Source organism: Trachemys scripta, chromosome 4 (assembly GCF_013100865.1).
Source record: "Trachemys scripta elegans isolate TJP31775 chromosome 4, CAS_Tse_1.0, whole genome shotgun sequence".
NCBI classification, from domain to species: Eukaryota; Metazoa; Chordata; order Testudines; family Emydidae; genus Trachemys; species Trachemys scripta.
Window position 1 is genome coordinate 111,818,958 of NC_048301.1, and position 20,232 is coordinate 111,839,189.

At 48.0% G+C, this 20,232-nt stretch overlaps 1 protein-coding gene across 2 annotated transcripts in view; it reads left to right on the plus strand.

Annotated features, from left to right (window-relative positions):
* Nucleotides 1-3,197, plus strand: part of PHRF1 (PHD and ring finger domains 1) — a 43,527-nt gene extending 40,330 nt beyond the window's left edge. For both annotated transcript variants that reach the window (XM_034770395.1, XM_034770397.1), the window contains one exon: nt 2,213-3,197. In XM_034770395.1, coding sequence (XP_034626286.1) covers nt 2,213-2,350 — 138 coding nt within the window. In that variant the 3' untranslated portion in view covers nt 2,351-3,197. The remainder of the gene's footprint in view (nt 1-2,212) is intronic.
* Nucleotides 3,198-20,232: the final 17,035 nt, after the last annotated feature.

Consider the following 20,232-nt stretch of genomic DNA (forward strand, 5'->3'; position numbering starts at 1 on the left):
CTTCTTCGGATGCATCCGAAGAAGTGAGGTTTTTACTCACGAAAGCTTATGCCCAAATATATCTGTTAGTCTTTAAGGTGCCACCAGACTCTTTGTTGTTTTTGCCTACTAGATGATACTCACTTCCAGATTCTGGAATAGAATCAGAGATTCTTGAGTCTCGCCATTCCTCTGCTGTCAGCAAATATCAGTGAATTCTACTGGCACAGTATGCGTCTCATCCTAGTCTAAATGCTGGTCCCCATAGAGCAGGAGTCGACAACCTTTCAGAAGTGGGGTGCCGAGTCTTCATTTATTCACTCTAATTTAAGGTTTCGCGTGCCAGTAATACATTTTAACATTTTTAGAAGGTCTCTTTCTATAAGTCTGTAATATATAACTAAACTATTTTTGTATGTAATATAAATAAGGTTTTTAAAATGTTTCAGAAGCTTCCTTTAAAATTAAATTAAAATGCAGAGCCCCCCAGACTTGGTGGCCAGGACCCGGGCAGTGTGAGTGCCACTGAAAATCAGCTCGCGTGCCGCCTTTGGCACGTGTGCCATAGGTTGCCTACCCCTGCGATAGAGGGTGACAATTTACTACTATCAGGTAGTCTATTAGGTCTGTGCAGTTGATGCAAAGGTTTTAACCCTGCTGTTGACCTATGGGGGTGTGTACATGATGCTACGTAATTGAATTTCTATACTTTCAATTTGCTTTGTTGAAAAACCTAGGAAATTACACACAGACTACATTTTAAAAAAACATTAAGGTTGGAAAGTCAAGTACTCAGTTAGGAAATGCCAGAATATAGGTTGCTTGTGCAACCTGAATTCTGCCCTTTTGTGTGTGTTCATTATGATGCAGTCTTTAATTACATGATCATGCAGTACAGTGCTCAGTTCTTGAGCAGCTTTTAATATTTTGTTTTATGCTTACTGTTCTGTGTGTGGCTTTAGGCCTTATTTGTTGCTCACTAATCAAATTCTTCTTCCAAGACACAATTATTAATTTCCTCATGGGCTTTAATGGCGTTCATTACAATAGTATCCAAGTGCTTCACAAATATTATCTTCATAATACCTCTGTGTGGTGGTGAGTGGTATTATCCCCATTTTGCAGATAGGCAACTGAGGCACGAGAAGCCAAAAGAATCCACTATTTTGAGTGCCCAATTTGAGAAACCTAGGAGCTGATTTTTCAGAGTTCTTAGCCTTATATAGCACTTCATACATTCAAAGCACAGCTCCTGTTGACTTCATGCTCAGCACTTCTGCAAGTCAGCTACTCCGAAATTAAGGAACACATAATTATAGATCACCTGTGAAAAGTTTGGTTTAAGTGACTTGCCCAGCATTACATAGAAACTCTATGGCAGAGTCAGGGATGGAATCCAGTTCTCTAAGGTAGCTTTCAACTGCCTTAACCACGAGACTGTCCTTCCTCTTCCTGCAATCTCCTGACTCCTTCATTGCACACATTCCAACTTCTGCAAAAATTTAAGCTGACTGTCCTACAGACAACAGGCTGCTTCTCTACACAACCCTGATTCATTGCTAGAGCAGATCCATCCTGCTCCCTGAATAAGGTAGGAGGCCTGTGGAACATACAATATGTGGATCATGAGTTTAAAGACCATATCAAATGCATAAACACAAGGGAGCTGAATTAAGGTTGCACAGGCAACCTGAATTCTGGCATTTCCTAACTTTTGAGCGTTTGACTTTGCAACTGTAAAATGTCCTTTTAAATGTAGCTTTTTGTGTTTTTATTTTGGGTCACTCTGAGTCAGGATTTTGAGTTCTACATAGACATGCAGAGATTTTTGCCAAGCCACTTTGATATTATATCCAATAAGCTTCATTGTAGGTACATAAGAGGAGTCAAAGTCTTTCTGAAATGATGAGAATCATGCTCCAGTGACAGAAATCCTCTAGGGAAAACCTCAGAGGAGCCCTTTCTGCGGAGCAAGCTTAGACTGACATCTGTGTTCTGTTATGGTTGAGTTACTACTAAAGCCAGCTAAAGGATAGACTTGGAGTGCACACAGTGCTATATAGTGTCTGCTCACATGTTAATTTTTTATGCTTTTTATTAGCTAGTTTTTCATACTACACAACGAATGCATAATTGGGAAAGCAGGTCTGAAGTACAAGTGGTAGTTTGACACCCTTCTCACCCTTCTTGTAACAATATTTATTAACTGAATTACCTGTTTTTTGCTCTCTAGATTTGTCATAGCAAAAGTGGAGAAATCAATCCTATGAAGGTGGCCAATTTGGTAAAGGCATATGTTGAGAAATATAAACATATGAGGAAACACAAGAAGACAGACACTGAAGAAGATCTGCACGAAATGGAGAATTGAAGTAAGACCCATCATGAGACAAATTGGGGTTATTCTGGCCAAGGACATTCTTCTGGAGAGAATAAATAGTCTGCAGTTGCATCTCATTGAAAAGAAGACGTAAAGAAGCTGGTTGTAATAGGATTTGTCTGCCGAAGGAAGCTTGAATTGTTTTCCACGTGGGAATAGAATTTCTTGTCTTGAATGAACTACAGTTGTAGATCCAAACGACATAAATCAAATGCCCCCAAACCAGCAGCATAGTTCAGCGGAGACTTAGAAAATATTAAACTTTGGGGGCTCTCAAGTTGCTACAGTTTTTAGGGTTTATTTTGATCACATTTTTGGTCTGTGCACCTGTCTTGCTAACAGTTTAAAACTGGACACCATTTTTATATTCAGTACATAAAGAGAGATACTGTTTCCATTGTGTTATTTATCAAACTCTGGATTGTCTTTAAAAACTTCTCATACGTTGATTTAATACTTGAAATGTGGTATTTTTAGCCTGCTCGATGGTGAGTGAAACTTTGACTCGCTCTCAGTCGTACAGGAGTTGCAAAAGTGAGCTAACCTTTATAAAGTGTCTTCAGAAAACACTGCTCAAGATGTGGCATTTATTTACATTCTGTTGAAGTATCTTGTTAACGAGAATCTTAATTTTTTTGAAGGGGGGGCAGATTATGTTGCAATTTTGTAAATAATGTGCCGATGGTTGTTTTTGCGTTTTACTAAACTGCCTTTCAGAGAAAACAAAGAGCAAAGATTGTGAATTTTTCAATAACAAGCTTGAGGAATGAGAGGGAACGATGTACAAATCAGAAATGTGACAGAATTTATAAAGTTATTTTGAATGGTTTTAGCCATGCAGAAAGTGTCATTTATTTGTCCTTATCCTTGCATCTTACTCTTTCAGTAGCTTTTCTGTATAAATCTCCACTCTTGGGTCTTAAAAGGATACCCCAGCTCTATTTAAGGCCTGGCTTACATCTAAATATTAGATTGACCCAGCTACATCACTCAGGGCTGTGAAACATTTCATACCATCTGCAAAGTAGTTAGGTTTGCCTAACCCTTTGTGTGGCTATGGATAGTTTGACGGAAGAATTCTTCTGTTAACCTAGCTACCACCTCTTGGAGAGGTGGAATACCTATATTGATGGAAAAATCCCTTCCTTTGATGTAGAAAGTATCTACGCTACAGCTACAGTGCTTTAGCTGTTCCGCTGTAGTGTAAACATATCCCTTGTGTTGGGTGTGTAATTTCTTGAATTAGTATGTTACCTATTTTTAGGATGGCTGGTGCTCACATTATTGAGGTACAGTACATGTAATGAGTTCTGAACACCTCGGATTTCTTCATAATAGCAATGCTTGTCCCTGGGTACTGCAGAATCAGGTTGATGCAAATCTTTTCCAAGACAGATGCCTAGAAAGTAATGGCTGATGAGTGGTTTAGGGTGTTTTTTTGGTTGGGTTTAATATGCTGAACTGATCAGTGTCCATGTTATTGTTTGGGAAGGGGAGGGAATTATATGTAAGGAAATGATTAGGCTAAAGATCAGGAAAGGACTCTCACATAAGAATTAGAATATAATATACATGACTGTAAGAAGCTGTGGAAGGTAGGTGTAGTAAAATTGAAAAAAAGAATGCTTACCTAACCTCTTGGAGCACATCTGGATACGCTGTGCCCTTCTGATGGCGGGTTCATCTGCCAAGAACAAGGCACCCTACAGGTGATCATCTTCATCTTCTTCTTCTTCTTTCTTTTATTATTATTATTTATTTATTTATTTTTAATTAAATACATAAATAAATCTGAGCTTTTTTTTTTTTTTTTTTTTTTTTGGCCAAGGGGTTTAACTAAAGCCTCACATGTGACAGAACTTCCTTAGCCGCTCTTATATTGCCCTTCTGAATATCTTCAACTATCTTATCTTTCCAGTATTTACCTTGGGCTTTCTTTTCCATCTGAGCTCTGTGTTTGGGTCACAATTCTGAGTTGCTACTTTACTATTTGATTTTAAAAAATGAGACACTCCAGGTTCCAGGGGGGCCACCAAAATAAACCAAAGAGCAGGGCCAGCATTAGACTTGTTGGGGCCCAGGACAGAAAGCTGAAGCCCAATCCCTGCCACCCAGGGCTGAAGTGGAAGCCTGAGCAACTTAGCTTTGCAGGGCTGCCTGTTGTGTTGGGCCCCAGGCCATTCCCCTGCTTGCTACCCCCTAATACTGGCCCTGGCTTTTAATCTGTATGTGCAGAAAAACATTTGTGGCACAGGTGGGCCATGGAATTTTTATGGCATGTTGGGGGGGGCCTCAGAAGGAAAAAGGTTGAGAACCCCTGCAGTACGCTACCCTCTTATGCCTTCATTAGCCTTGGTAATTGGTATGTGTATGTAATTGGAAGCTGATTTTGGCTGACTGCAATAGTAGACAAATTAAATGGTTGAAATTTTCAAAGCTCACTAAGGCATCTAGCCACACTACTTCCAATAATTTGAATGCAAATTGTGTGGCTGAACACCCTAGTTGGCTCTGAAAAAATCTCAGACCATGTTTTTTAAGTCCGTAGGAACCGCCGCCGGGGAAAAGGGGGAAAGAGGTCTTCTGTCCTCCTGACCACCTCCCGAAAAATAGCAGCATTCACTAGCCTGTAGATGATCCCGTCAGCACAGCTGCAGGGTTCATGCACGGCTCTCAGATCTGGTCTCCCTTTTATTTGTTTCAGCTTTACATGAAAGAGTGAACGTTCTACTTCTTTGAATAGGATATTGACCCATTATTAAAAAAACACCCTGTAGTGAGCCGGTGTGGCACCCCTCTGTCTCGGATAGGGCCGAGCTTCCTCTAACCCCAACGTGGGCGGAGCCACTGGGTCCGGGGCCCGCCCCTCCGGAGGTCACGGCCCCGACCCAGAAGTATAAAAGCCCACCGGCAGAGCTCAGTGGAGGCCAGGCCGGTAGAGAGAGCAGACATCCTGGGCCGAGCTCCCGCTTCGGAGCCAACCACAGGCCGCGAACCGCCTGCCACCCCATCGCGCCGGTCGAGCCTACCTCTCGCCAGGTACCCCGAGGAGGACTGGCCAAGCCTGCCCCAGGCCCGATACCCCGAGGAGGAGGAACCAAGCCTGCCCCGTGCCAGCTATCCTGGTGGAGAGCTGCCGGACCGGGCCCCAAGCCCCGCACCAGAGGAACCGATGCTGCTGGACTGGCCCGAACCCGGTGTCGCCAACGAGGTAGGCCCCGAGGGGGAACACGGAAGTAGCCCGGGGGTAGCCGACCCCAGTCCGGCTGCAGAGACCTGTGAGCCGATGTCAGGTCTCAGGTGTCAGGTCTCAGACATTGGCCTCTCAGCCGATGTCTGAGAGGCCAATTAAGTAAGAGAAAAAAAACTTTTGAAGTGATAATCAAGATAGCCCGGTACAGACAGTTTGATAAGAAGTGTGAGAATACTTACAAGGGGAGATAGATTCAATGTTTGTAATGGCTCAGCCATTCCCAGTCCTTATTCAATCCTGAGTTGATGGATGGTCACATAAATACCACCCTATACCGGAAACCTACTGACCGCTGCACTTACCTACATGCATCCAGCTTCCATCCAGGACACACCACACGATCCATTGTCTACAGCCAAGCTCTAAGATATAACTGCATTTGCTCCAATCCCTCGGATAGAGACAAGCACCTACAAGATCTCTATCAAGCATTCTTAAAACTACAATACCCACCTGCTGAAGTGAAAAAACAGATTGACGAGCCAGACGAGTACCCAGAAGTCACCTCCTACAAGACAGGCCCAACAAAGAAAATAACAGAACACCACTAGCTGTCGCCTTCAGCCCCCAACTAAAACCTCTCCAGCGCATCATCCGAGATCTACAACCTATCCTGAAAGATGATCCTTTACTCTCACAGATCTTGGGAGACAGACCTGTCCTCGCTTACAGACAACCCCCCAACCTAAAGCAAATACTCACCAGCAACCACACATCATTGAACAAAACCACTGACCCAGGAACCTATCCTTGTAACAAAGCCCGATGCCAACTCTGTCCACATATCTATTAAAGTGACATCATCATAGGACCTAATCACATCAGCCATACCATCAGGGGCTCGTTCACCTGCACATCTACCAATGTGATATATGCCATCATGTGCCAGCAATGCCCCTCTGCCATGTACATTGGCCAAACCGGACAGTCTCTATGCAAAAGAAGTAATGGACACAAATCAGACATCAGGAATCATAATACTCAAAAACCAGTGGGAGAACACTTTAACCTGTCTGGCCATTCAATGTCAGACCTGCGGGTGGCTATATTACAACAGAAAAACTTCAAAAACAGACTCCAATGAGAGACTGCTGAGCTGGAATTGATATGCAAACTAGATACAATCAACTCAGGATTGAATAAGGACTGGGAATGGCTGAGCCATTACAAACATTGAATCTATCTCCCCTTGTAAGTATTCTCACACTTCTTATCAAACTGTCTGTACTGGTCTATCTTGTACTGGGCTATCTTGATTATCACTTCAAAAGTTTTTTTTTTTTTTCTCTTAATTGGCCTCTCAGAGTTGGTAAGACAACTCCCACCTGTTCATGCTCTCTGTATGTGTGTATATTTATCTCCTCAATATTTATTCCACTCTATATGCATCCGAAGAAGTGGGCTGTAGTCCACGAAAGCTTATGCTCTAATAAATTTGTTAGTCTCTAAGGTGCCACAAGTACTCCTGTTCTTTTTGCGGATACAGACTAACACGGCTGCTACTCTGAAACTAATTGATTACTACCCAACCCCTACGAAAAGGGGCCTGAGTATTGACTGCCTGTGCTATAGTGAGCCGGTGTGGCGCCCCTCTGTCCTGGAGGGTAGAGCCCGGTGCAACTCTTCTACACACCCTCAAAACCCACAGTTGGTTAGGCACATTTTTATTCCCTTTGCTGCAAAGCCTTTATTTTGGTCCTATAGTTCAGGGCCATATGGAAGCAAAAGAATGTCTGAACAAGATGTTGAAGTGAGCCCTTGTTCTGAACTGGAGCTTGTAGATTTGATCATTATGTTGGGTGCATATGTACTCTATGTAATTACTTTTCTGATGAACTGACCACTAAAATGTTAACACTGGGGGTGCTGAGATGTAAATATTGCTGCCAGACTTTCATAAAAAAAAAATGTGGACTTTTAAAACAACTTTTGACTGTTTCCTAATTTGTATTTTCTTGCAGCATCAGTCTTGAACTTGTCAAGAATTGTTCAGAGGTAAATGTGGTGGTGCTGTATGTTAAGAAAACATATTGCAAGATGTATTTATTACAATAATAGGTTTGAAATTCATCACTCCTATATGTAGGACCGTACCAAATTCACAGCCCTGAAAAACTCGTCACTGACTGTGAAATCTGGTCATTTGTGTGCTTTTTACCCTGTACTATTCAGATTTAAGATTTCATGGGGGAGACCAGCATTTCTCAAATTGGGGGTCCTGACCCAAAAGGGAGTTGCGGGGGGTTGCAAGGTTATTTTAGAGGGGTCGTAATATTGCCAACTTTACTTCTGCGCTGCCTTCAGAGCTGAGCAGCCAGAGAGTGGTGGCTGTTGGCCGGGTGCCCAGCTCTGAAGGCAGCGCCCCGCCAGCAGCAGTGCAGAAGTAAGGCTGGCAATACCGTGCCACCCTTACTCCTGCACTGCTGCCTTCGGAGAGTGCCGGCTGCTGACTGAGGGCCCAGCTCTGCAGGCAGCAGTGCAGAAGTAAGAGTGGCAATACCATACCATGCCATCCTTACTTCTGCACTGCTGCTGGCAGCGGCTCTGCCTTCAGAGCTGGGCTCCCAGCCAGCAGCCGCCGCTCTCCAACTGCCCAGCATTGAAGGCAGCGCTGCTGGCGGCAGCAGCACAGAAGTAAACTGGGACACACAACTTCTTTTTGGGTCAGGACTCCTACAGTTACAACACCGTGAAATTTCAGATTTAAATAGCTGAAATCATGAAATTTACTATTTTAAAATTCCTATGACTGTGAGATTGACCAAAATGGACCGTGAATTTGGTAGGGCCCTACTTATGTGATATCACCTGTGGTAGGATTACCTGGTAGAAGGAAAACACATCAAAGCATGCAGTCTGCATTTGCCATGCTCTCAGGTTACAAGATCACAAGTACACAGATAATAGACTAGAACTGCTCCGCCATTGTTTGGAATAAATCTGTCAGTGGGAAAACCAGTTGTTGAGATCAACTGTATGAAAAATATGTATAAAAGTGCATAAGGTGTGTGAATTTGTCCTTCTTGCTATATTTAACATACCAGAAAATCTTGTTTCTTATTTAACTACATCTGTGTTTACGCTGTTGCATATTCTTTAACATAAGCTCAGAACTGTCTCAACTGAATACTTTATAGATTGGGTACTTTATCCAAGTACCATTGAACTATCTCATTATGTGGCTTAGAACAACCCTTTCCCTCCCCTCCTTTCCCTTACATCTGTCCAGTTTAAAAAAGAACACTGTCTAAAAAGCCACTAACTCAGAGTTTCTCAAACTGTGGTCGTGGACCGCCAGTGGTCCGCGAGCTCCGTTCAGGTGGTCTGCAGATAGTTCCCTCTAAGGTGCGTGCCTGGGGGCTGCACATGAGAGGATGAAGGGCCACCCACCTAATTAGTGGAGCCGCGCAGGTGTGGCTCCACTAGTTAGGTGCCTGGACCCTGGAGAAGATGCACATGTAAGGTGAGGTGGTGGCCTTGGGGGAATAAAGGGTAGGTGGGAGGAGGGTAGTGGGGTGAGAAGAGGGGGTGGGGGGAATTTGGGACGTGCAGGGCTGCGGCCGCCAGAGAAAGGGACCACTTTCTCCAGCTCCAGGGCCGCGGCTGCCAGGTAGAGACCCCCGTCCTTGCCGTGGCGGGGGGGAGAGGGCACATCCATTGCCTTAGAAAGGTAAGACTACTGATTCTAAAATATGAGTTGTGTGCTTTTATTTGTAGAACAAAAAAACTTTATTATTAAGGATTTTTTTATATAGCACTTTTATCCAAAGCGCTTTATAATAGTGAGCTAACGGTACAAATAACATTTGGAAAGATCATTAAGTGGTCCGCCGAGACCCTCAACAGTTTTCAAGTGGTCTGGGAAAAACAGTTTGAGAACCACTGCACTAACTGAATGAAAGTGTATAACACAATGCTGTTAAAGGCAGACACGATTTTTAATGAGCCACCACTGTCCTTGCCTTGTACTGGAACTTCATGACTGCCTTCAGCATGTCATGTGTATAGAGGCTTTTGGGGAGAAGAAATTCTAGAAACCAGGTGGCAACAGCAGGAAAGATTGATCTGCATTTTAACAAACAACATGGAACCTCTTTCACCATGAGACTCCATGTCTCCGTCCTCATGATGGGAAGGAACTTTATCTAGGAGTGACCCTTAGGAAAATGTGAAAAGCGACAGTGTGTCCTGTGGCACCTTATAGACTAACAGATGTTTTGGAGCATAAGCTTTTGTGGGGTGAATACTCTAGGATGGGTTGTAGATCACAGAGCCAGAAGTGTACCCAGAAGCATCCTGCTGCAAGACAAGCCCAAGAAAGAAACCAACAGAACTCCACTGGCCATCACTTCGGCCTGGTCTACACTAGGCGTTTATGTCGAAGTTATCGCCGTTACATCGAATTAACCCTGCACCCGTCCACACTGCGATGCTATTTAGTTCGACATAGAGGTCTCTTTAATTCGACTTCTGTACTCCTCCCCAACGAGGGGAGTAGCGCTAAATTCGACATGGCCATGTCGAATTAGGCTAGGTGTGGATGGAAATCGACGCTAATAGCTCCGGGAGCTATCCCACAGTGCACCACTCTGTTGACACTCTGGACAGCAGTACGAGCTCGGATGCTCTGACCAGCCACACAGGAAAAGCCCCGGGAAAATTTGAATTTGAATTCCTTTTCCTGTCTGGCCAGTTTGAATCTCATTTCCTGTCTGGACATCGTGGCGATCACAGCAGCACTGGCAACGATGCAGAGCTCTCCAGCAGTGATGGCCGTGCAGTCTGTGAATAGAAAGAGGGCCCCAGCATGAACTGATCGGGAAGTCTTGGATCTCATCGCTGTGTGGGGCGATGAGTCTGTGCTTTCCGAGCTGCGATCCAAAAGACGGAATGCAAAGATCTACGAGAAGATCTCTAAAGACATGTCAGAGAGAGGATACAGCCGGGATGCAACGCAGTGCCGCGTGAAAATCAAGGAGCTGAGACAAGGCTACCAGAAGACCAAAGAGGCAAACGGACGCTCCGGATCCCATCCCCAGACATCCCGTTTCTACGAGGCACTGCGTTCCATCCTAGGTGCGGCCGCCACCATTACCCCACCACTGACCGTGGACTCTGAGGATGGGATATTGTCCACGGCCGGTTCCTCGGACATGTTAGGGGACGGGGAAGATGAGGAAGGAGATGAGGAGGGCGAGGCAGTCAGCAGCGCTCACAACGCTGATTTCCCCGACAGCCAGGATCTCTTCATCACCCTTACAGAGATCCCCACCAAGCGTCCCCAGCCGTTACCCCGGACACAGAATCTGGGGAAGGATCATCCAGTAAGTGTTGTAAACATCTAAACATTTATTTTTAACAGAACAGGAATATTAACAATTAAAAGAATGGGTTGTTCATGATTACTTTGCCCTAGGTGCTTAACGGTTCAGTCATGGGCAGTGCAAGTTTTGAAAAAAAATCTAGCAATGTCTGGTTTTCCGTGATTGTCCTGCCCAAGCCGCTCTACTGTTTATTCCCTGCTACTGCAGCTACAATAAAATGCGGTCTATATGTCCAGGGATAGAGCAGTAATCCTCCTGGGACATCTCGATGAAGCTCTCCTAGAGGTAATTGGAAAGCCGTTGAATGAGGTTCCTGGGGAGAGCGGCCTTATTGGGTCCTCCGAAGTACGACACATTGCCGCACCACGAGACTATCAAGTACTCGGGAATCATTGCTCTGCACAGCAGGGCGGCATACGGCCCTGGTCTTTGGAGGCTTTCCCGGAGCATTCTCTCTCTCTCGCTCTCAGAGATCCTCATCAGGGTGATGTCGCCCATGGTGACCTGCTTTGAATTAGGTAGGGGAATGTTAGTGTTGGGACTGCTTGACCGTTCCTTTACAGAACTGTAACCGCTGGTTTGCAGCCACGCGGTGGAGGCGGGAGAGGGGCAGCCGAAAGGGATCGTTCCCGGGGACAGCCGCGAGGGGGTGGGACAGGGGCAGAGTTCCCGCTTGCCGGATTGCTGGCAGCAGGGACTGACATTGCTTTAAATGTGAAATGAGGCCAGTGGTAATATAAAAGTTTTAAACTGCCACAAGTCTACGGCTTACCATGTCTGCCTGCAACAGAAATTCCGTTGTGCTGCCCCGCTTCTCAAATGTGCTGTGCAAGACCCCAGGCACTGAATGCGAAGGCCGAGAATTCGACCTTGTGCTGAGTGCGCATGTGATAGGTGCTGTGCATGGTCTTGTTCACAGAGAAAGACTATGTTCTTTGTTCACAACTACATTTATCTTTCTGAGGAATTCACTCCCTTTTTCCCATTTCCACAGCCCCATCTGCGACTGTCTCACAACCTAGCCTGGCATCACACTCCCAGAGGCTAGCGCGGATTAGGCGTAGGAAGAAGAGGACACGGGAGGACATGTTCTCGGAGCTTATGGCCTGTTCCCAAGCCCAGGCAGCACAGCAGACCCAGTGGTGGGAGAACTTGACCCAAATGCACCAAGCAAACATGGATCGGGAGGAGAGGTGGCGGCAGGAAGACCAGCAGGCGACTCAAACGCTGCTTGGACTATTGAGGGAGCAAACAGACACGCTCCGGCGCCTTGTGGATGTTCTGCAGGAACGGAGGCAGGAGGACAGAGCCCCGCTGCAGTCCATCTCTAACCGCCCTCCCCCGCCACCTATTCCCATACCCACCTCACCCAAAGTGCAAAGAAGGAGGGGCGGCAGAGTCCATGCTAACTCTCACTCCACCCCTGCAGAGAGCTCGAGTAGCAGAAGGCTCTCAGTCCCCAAAATTTGAAAAGTTCTTTCCTTCCCGCCCGACACAAGCCCCCGTCCAAGTTTCACCTCCCAGTTCCATGTGTAGTTGATAATAAAAAATACGTTTCTGTTAACTACTGTTTCAATCATGTTCTTTTGGAGGAGGAGGGGAAAGGGGGTGGGTAATTGGACAGGACAGTCACCTTTGGCAGGGTACATAGGCGGGGGCAGGCACAGCAGCAGGGCACATAGACAGTGCAGTGATGCAGTGACTAGTTAACCTGCTTAGTCTGGGAGGTGGTTTTCATGTTATGTGGTGGGGGGTGGGTTGCTCTGTGACTTTGTGGCGGGGGAGGGCAGTTACAGATCTTAAGCGGCGGTCCTTATGCAGGATCACAGAGCCACGCAGCAGGGGATCTGTAACCGTCCTCCCCCTGCCACAAAGTCACATAGCCCCCCCATACACACAGTCCCGATCAGGAGGGGTGACAGGCTCCGTTGAAACAACCATCCCACCGCAGCGGAGCCTGTCAATCCTTGAGTTTAGAAGCTTCATTCGCGTCACTACACTACACCTGCTCCGCACCACAGTCTGCGTCCCAGTTTTAAAAAATTCCCGCGAAAACAGTAGTAAAGAAAACGGTGTGCATTAACAAAGTAGAACTATTTTTATTTTGACACGTGTGTTGGAAGGGGGGTGAAGGGGGTATGTAACTGGATAGGATAGTCAACATTAACTGGGTAAAGAAACGGGGGCAGGTTCAGCTTCTCTGTACACAAACTTAAAAGTCACAGGTTACCCTGCTCACTCAGGAACTTTGCTTTCAAAGCCTCCCGGATGCACAGCGCTTCCCGCTGGTCTCTTCTAATCGCCCGGCTGTCTGGCTGTGCGTAATCAGCAGCCAGGCTATTTTCCTCAACCTCCCACCCCGCCATAAAGGTCTCCCCCTTGCTCTCACAGAGATTGTGGAGCACACAGCAAGCTGCTATAACAATGGGGATATTGGTTTCGCTGAGATCACAGCGAGTCAGTAAGCTTCTCCATCTCCCCTTGAGACGGCCAAAAGCACACTCCACCACCATTCTGCACTTGCTCAGCTGGTAGTTGAAGAGTTCTTTTTCAGTGTCCAGGGAGTCAGTATAGGGCTTCATGAGCCAGGGCATTAGCGGGTAGGCTGGGTCCCCGAGGATGACTATAGGCATCTCCACATCCCCAACAGTTATTTTGTGGTCCGGGAAGTAAATACCTTGTTGCAGCCGTCTAAACAGACCGGAGTTCCTGAAAACACGAGCGTCATGAACCTTGCCCGGCCATCCCACGTAGATGTTGGTAAAACGTCCCCTGTGGTCCACCAGTGCTTGCAGCACCATGGAAAAGTAGCCCTTTCGGTTAATGTACTGGCTGGCCTGGTGGTCCGGTGCCAGGATAGGGATGTGAGTTCCATCTATGGCCCCACCGCAGTTTGGGAATCCCATCGCTGCGAAGCCATCTATGATCGCCTCCACGTTTCCCAGGGTCACTACCTTTGGCAGCAGTACATCAACGATTGCCTTCGCTACTTGCATCACAACAACCCCCACGGTAGATTTGCCCACGCCAAAGTGGTTCGCGACTGACCGGTAGCTGTCTGGCGTTGCAAGCTTCCAGAGGGCTATGGCCACTCGCTTCTGGACACTCAGTGCAGCTCGCAACCGGGTGTCATTGCGCTTCAGGGCAGGGGACAGCAACTCACAAAGTTCCAGGAAAGTTCCCTTCCGCATGCGAAAGTTTCGCAGCCACTGGGATTCATCCCAGACCTGCAGCACTATGCGGTCCCACCACTCAGTGCTTGTTTCCCGTGCCCAGAATCGCCGTTCCACGGCATCAACATTACCCATTGCCACCGTGATGTCCTCGGCGCTGGGTCCCGTTCTTTCTGAGAGCTCTGTGCTACTCTCAGACTTCAGGCCATCACCGCGGTGCCGTAGCCTCCTCGCCTGACTTTTCTGCATCTGCCTCAGGGAAACCTGTATGATAAGCTGCGAGGCGTTGAGAGCGGCCACAACTGCAGCAATGGTCGCAGCGTGCTCCATGCTCGCAGTGCTGTGGCGTCCGCGCTGTCAATGACTGGAAAAGTGCGCGAACTGATTTCCTGCCGGCGCTTTCAGGGAGGGAGGGCGGGAGTGATGGACGGATGACGACAGTTACCCAAAAGCACCCTCGACACATTTTGTTACCCAGAAGGCATTGCCGGCTACACCCAGAATTCCAATGGGCAGAGGGGACTGCGGGAACTGTGGGATAGCTGACCACAGTGCACCGCTTCGAATGTCGACGCTTTCACCGTTAGTGTGGACTCACAAAGTCGAATTACTGTCCTTAGTGTGGACACACACGTTCGACTTTGCAATATCGATTCCAAAAATTCGATGCAAGTAAAATCGAACTACTCTCGTAGTGTAGACAAGGCCTTACAGTCCTCGGCTAAAACCTCTCCAATGCATCATCGGTGATCTACAACCCATCCTAGACAACGATCCCTCGCTTTCACAGGCCTTGGGAGGCAGGCCAGTCCTCACCCACGGACAACCCGCCAACCTTAAGCATATTCTCACCAGCAACCACACATCGCACCATAGTAACTCTAACTCAGGAACCAATCCATGCAACAAACCTCAATGCCAACTCTGCCCACAGATCTACACCAGCGACACCATCACAGAACCGAACCAGATCAGCCACAACATCACAGGTTCATTCACCTGCACGTCCACCAATGTAATATATGCCATCATATGCCAGCAATGCCCCTCCGCTATGTACATCGGCCAAACTGGACAGTCCCTACGTAAAAGGTTAAATGGACACAAGTCAGATATTAGGAATGGCAATGTACAAAAACCTGTAGGAGAACACTTCAACCTCCCTGGACACACAATAGCAGATTTAAAGGTAGCCATCCTGCAGCAAAAAAAACTTCAGGACCAGACTTCAAAGAGAAACTGCTGAGCTTCAGTTCACTTGCAAATTTGACACCATCAGCTGAGGATTAAACAAAGACTGTGAATGGCTATCCAACTACAAAAGCAGTTTCTCTTCCCTTGGTGTTCACACCTCAACCGCTAGAAGAGGGCCTCATCCTCGCTGATTGAACTAACCTCGTTATCTCTAGACTGAGGCCTGGTCTACACTACGGGTTTAGGTCGACTTTAGCAGCGTTAAATCGAATTAAGCCTGGACACGTCCACATGACGAAGCCCTTTCTTTCGACTTAAAGGGTCCTTTAAACCGGTTTCTTTACACCACCTCCGACGAGGGGATTAGCGATAAAACCGGCCTTTGCGGGTCGGAATTGGGGTAGTGTGGATGGAATTAGACGTTATTGGCCTCCGGGAGCTATCCCACAGTGCTTCATTGTGACCGCTCTGGACAGCACTCTCAACTCAGATGCACTGACCAGGTAGACAGGAAAAGACCCGCGAATGTTTGAATTTCATTTCCTGTTTGCTCAGCATGGAGAGCACAGGTGACCACGCAGAGCTCATCAGCACAGGTAACCGTGATGGAGTCCCAGGATCGCAAAAGAGCTCCAGCATGGACCGAACGGGAGGTACGGGATCTGCTCGCCATATGGGGAGATGAAGCAGTGATAGCTGAACTCCGTAGCAGTAAAAGAAATGGCAAAGTATTAGAAAAGATCTCCAAGGCCATGAAGGACCGAGGCCATAACAGGGACACACAGCAGTGCTGCGTGAAAATTAAGGAGCTACGGCAAGCTTACCACAAAGCCAGAGAAGCAAACGGAAGGTCCGGGGCAGAGCCGCAAACTTGCCGCTTCTATGTGGAGCTGCATGCCGTTCTAGGGGGTGCAGCCACCACTACCCCAACCGTGTGCTATGACTCTCTCACTGGAGAAACACACAGGGAAGATGGTTCGGGGGATGAGGATGGAGGTACTGTAGGTAGCTCACAGCAGCAAGGAAGCGGAGAAGCCGGTTTCCCCAACAGCCAGGATCTGTTTGTTACCCTGGACCTGGAACCAGTAACCCCCGAACTCACCCAAGACCCTCAGGGCACACAGGAGACCTCTGGTGAGTGTACCTTTGTAAATATTTGTAAACATTACACATGGTTTAAAAGCAAGCGTGTTTAATGATTAATTTGCCCTGGCAATCGCGGCCAGTACATCTACTGGAAAAGTCTGTTAATGTGTATGGGGATGGAGCGGAAATCCTCCAGGGACATCTCCAGAAAGCTCTCCTTTATGTACTCCCAAAGCCTTTGCAAAAGGTTTCTGGGGAGGGCTGCCTTATCCCGTCCGCCATGGTAGGACACTTTACCACGCCAGGCCAGTAGCACGTAGTCTGGAATCATTGCATAACAAAGCATGGCAGCGTATGGTCCCGGTGTTTGCTGGCATGCAGACAATATCCATTCCTTATCTCTCTTTGTTATCCTCAGGAGAGTGATATCATTCACGGTCACCTGGTTGAAATGGGGTGATTTTATTAAGGGGACATTCAGAGGCGCCCGTTCCTGCTCTTCTGAATAGAAATGTTCCCCGCTGTTAACCACGCGGTGGAGGGGAGGGGTGAAGTGCTCATCCCAGAGAATCGTGTGTGTGTGTGTGGGGGGTGGTTTACTTGGGTTTGTGCCGCATGTTAACCGGGAAACCGCAGCCCCTCCTTTTACATTGAAAACCCATTTTAAATGGACAACCCAATTCATCCTTGATATGGGAAATGCGCCGCTGTTTGAAACCTTTCCCGCATGTTAAGAAGGTTAAAAAAGCCAAAACACTGTGGCCTCCCATGGCTGCCTGCAAGCCGAAATATGCGACCTTGTAATGAAAGAGTGTACCCATTGTTCTCTAAAATGTGTCTTTTTTTAACCACCTCTCCCTTCTCCTCCACCAGCTGCAAATGTTTCTCCTTCGCAGAGGCTAGTGAACATTAGAAAGAGAAAACGTAGGACGAGGGACGATATGTTCGCGGAGCTGCAGATGTCCTCCCACGCTGATAGAGCACAGCAGAATGCGTGGAGGCAGTCAATGTCGGACATGAGAAAAGCACAATATGAACGAGAGGAGAGGTGGCGGGCTGAATGGCGGGATGAAAAGAGCAAGTGGCGGGCTGAAGACGATAGGTGGCGTCAGCTTGCAGACAGACGGCAAGAGTCAATGCTCCGTCTGCTGGAGCATCAAACTGATATGCTCCAGCGTATGGTTGAGCTGCAGGAAAGGCAGCAGGAGCAGAGACCACCGCTACAGCTCCTGTTTAACCAACAGCCCTCCTCCCCAAGTTCCATAGCCTCCTCACCAAGACGCCCAAGAACACGGTGGGGGGGCCTCCGTCCACCCAGTCACTCCACCCCAGATGATCGCCCAAGCATCAGAAGGCTGGCCTTCAATAAGACTTAAAGTTTTAAAATGCAGTGTGTCCTTTTTCATCCCTCCTCCCCCACCCATCCCAGGCTACCTTGGCAATTATCCCCCTACTTCTGTGAGGAACTAATAAAGAATGCATGAATGTGAAAAAACAATTACTTTATTGCCTCTGCAAGCGGTGCTCGAATTGGGGAGGGGAGGGTGGGGTGGGGTGGTTGGTTTACAGGGAAGTAGAGTGAACTGGGTCGGGGGGGTGGGGGGAGGTGGAGGGTTCATCAAGGAGAAACAAACAGAAGTTTCACACAGTAGCCTGGCCAGTCACAAAACTCGTTTTCAAAGCTTCTCTGATGCGCACCGCGCCCTGCTGTGCTCCTCTAACCGCCCTGGTGTCTGGCTGCGCATAATCAGCGGCCAGGCGAGTTGCCTCAACCTCCCACCCCACCATAAATGTCTCCCCCTTACTCTCACAGATATTGTGGAGCGCACAGCAAGCAGCAATAACAATGGGGATATTCTTTTCGCTGAGGTCTGAGCGAGTCAGTAAGCTGCGCCAGCGCGCTTTTAAACGTCCAAATGCACATTCCACCACCATTCGGCACTTGCTCAGCCTGTAGTTGAACAGGTCCTGACTCCTGTCCAGGCTGCCTGTGTACGGCTTCATGAGCCATGGCATTAAGGGGTAGGCTGGGTCCCCAAGGATCACGATAGGCATTTCAACATCCCCAACGGTTACTTTCTGGTCCGGGAAGAAAGTCTCTTCCTCCAGCTTTCGAAACAGAGCAGAGTTCCTGAAGACGCGAGCATCATGTACCTTTCCCGGCCATCCCACGTTGATGTTGGTGAAACGTCCCTTGTGATCCACCAGGGCTTGCAGCAGCATTGAAAAGTACCCCTTGCGGTTTACGTAGTCGGTGGCTTGGTGCTCCGGTGACAAGATAGGGATATGGGTTCCGTCTATGGCCCCGCCACAGTTTGGGAATCCCATTTCAGCAAAACCATCCACTATTGACTGCACGTTGCCCAGAGTCACTACCCTTGATATCACCAGGTCTTTCATTGCCCTGGCAAATTGGATCACAGCAGCCCCCATCGTAGATTTGCCCACTCCAAATTGATTCCCGACTGACCGGTAGCTGTCTGGCGTTGCAAGCTTCCACAGGGCTATCGCCACTCGCTTCTCAACTGTGAGGGCTGCTCTCATCTTGGTATCCTGGCGTTTCAGGGCAGGGGAAAGCAAGTCACAAAGTTCCATGAAAGTGGCCTTACGCATGCGAAAGTTTCGTAGCCACTGGGAATCGTCCCATACTTGCAGCACGATGTGGTCCCACCAGTCTGTGCTTGTTTCCCGGGCCCAGAATCGGCGTTCCACGTCATGAACCTGCCCCAGTGACACCATGATTTCCACATTGCTGGGGCCTGTGCCTTGTGAGAGGTCTATGTCCATGTCAATTTCCTCATCACTCTCTTCGCCGCGCTGCAATCGCCTCCTCGGCTGGTCCGGGTTTCGCCTTGGCATGTCCTGGCTCTGCATATACTCCAGGACAATGCGCGTGGTGTTCATAGTGCTCATAATTGCTGCGGTGATCTGAGCGGGCTCCATGATCCCAGTGCTAGCTATGGCGCCTGGTCAGAAAAAAGGCGCGAAAGTAGTATCTGATGGACCAGGAGAAGGAGGGAGGGAGGGCCGAGTGACGACATGGCGTACAGGTACAGGAACCGGGAATTAAAATCAAGAAAGGTGGCTGTGCATCAGGGAGAAACACAAACAACTGTCACACAGAATGGTCCCCCCAAAGATTAAACTGAAAACCCTGGGCTTAGCAGGCCGTTGATTTCACGGAGGAAGGGGAAGCAAATGAATACAGAACAAATCTATTTTTTACATCTTAAGCTGGCAGCCAATGGTGCAGTATGAGTGATAGCCTCTGCAGTACAATGACGACGGTTACCAGTCGTAATATACCATCATCTACCAAAAGGCAAGGGGCTGCTGCTGTGTAGCAATGCAGCCCCACGTCTGCCAGCCCCACGTCTGCCAGCACCCAGCATCGCCCTCGGCCTCTTCTGGGTGCTTAGCAGACAATACTGGGCAATTGGCAGAAAATAGTATACTACGACTGGTAGCCATCATCATCGAAACAGTAGCATGTCTGCCCAGGTGGCCATGATTGACAGCCACTCCAGTACGACGACGATGGGTACCAGTCATAATATACCATTGCCTACCAAAGGGCAAGGGGCTGGTGCAATGCAGCCCTACGGCTGCCAGCCACACGGCTATTAGTCATGCTACACCGTCTACCACCAAAAGGCAGTTAGCAGCTGCTGCTGTGTAGCAATGCAGTCCCACGTCTGCCGGCACCCAGAGGACATATGGTGACGGTGAGCTCAGCTGAGCTGAGCGGGCTCCATGCTTGCCATGGTATGTTGTCTGCACAGGTAACCCAGGTAAAAAGGCGCGAATCTATTGTCTGCCGTTGCTGTGACGGGGGGGGGGGGG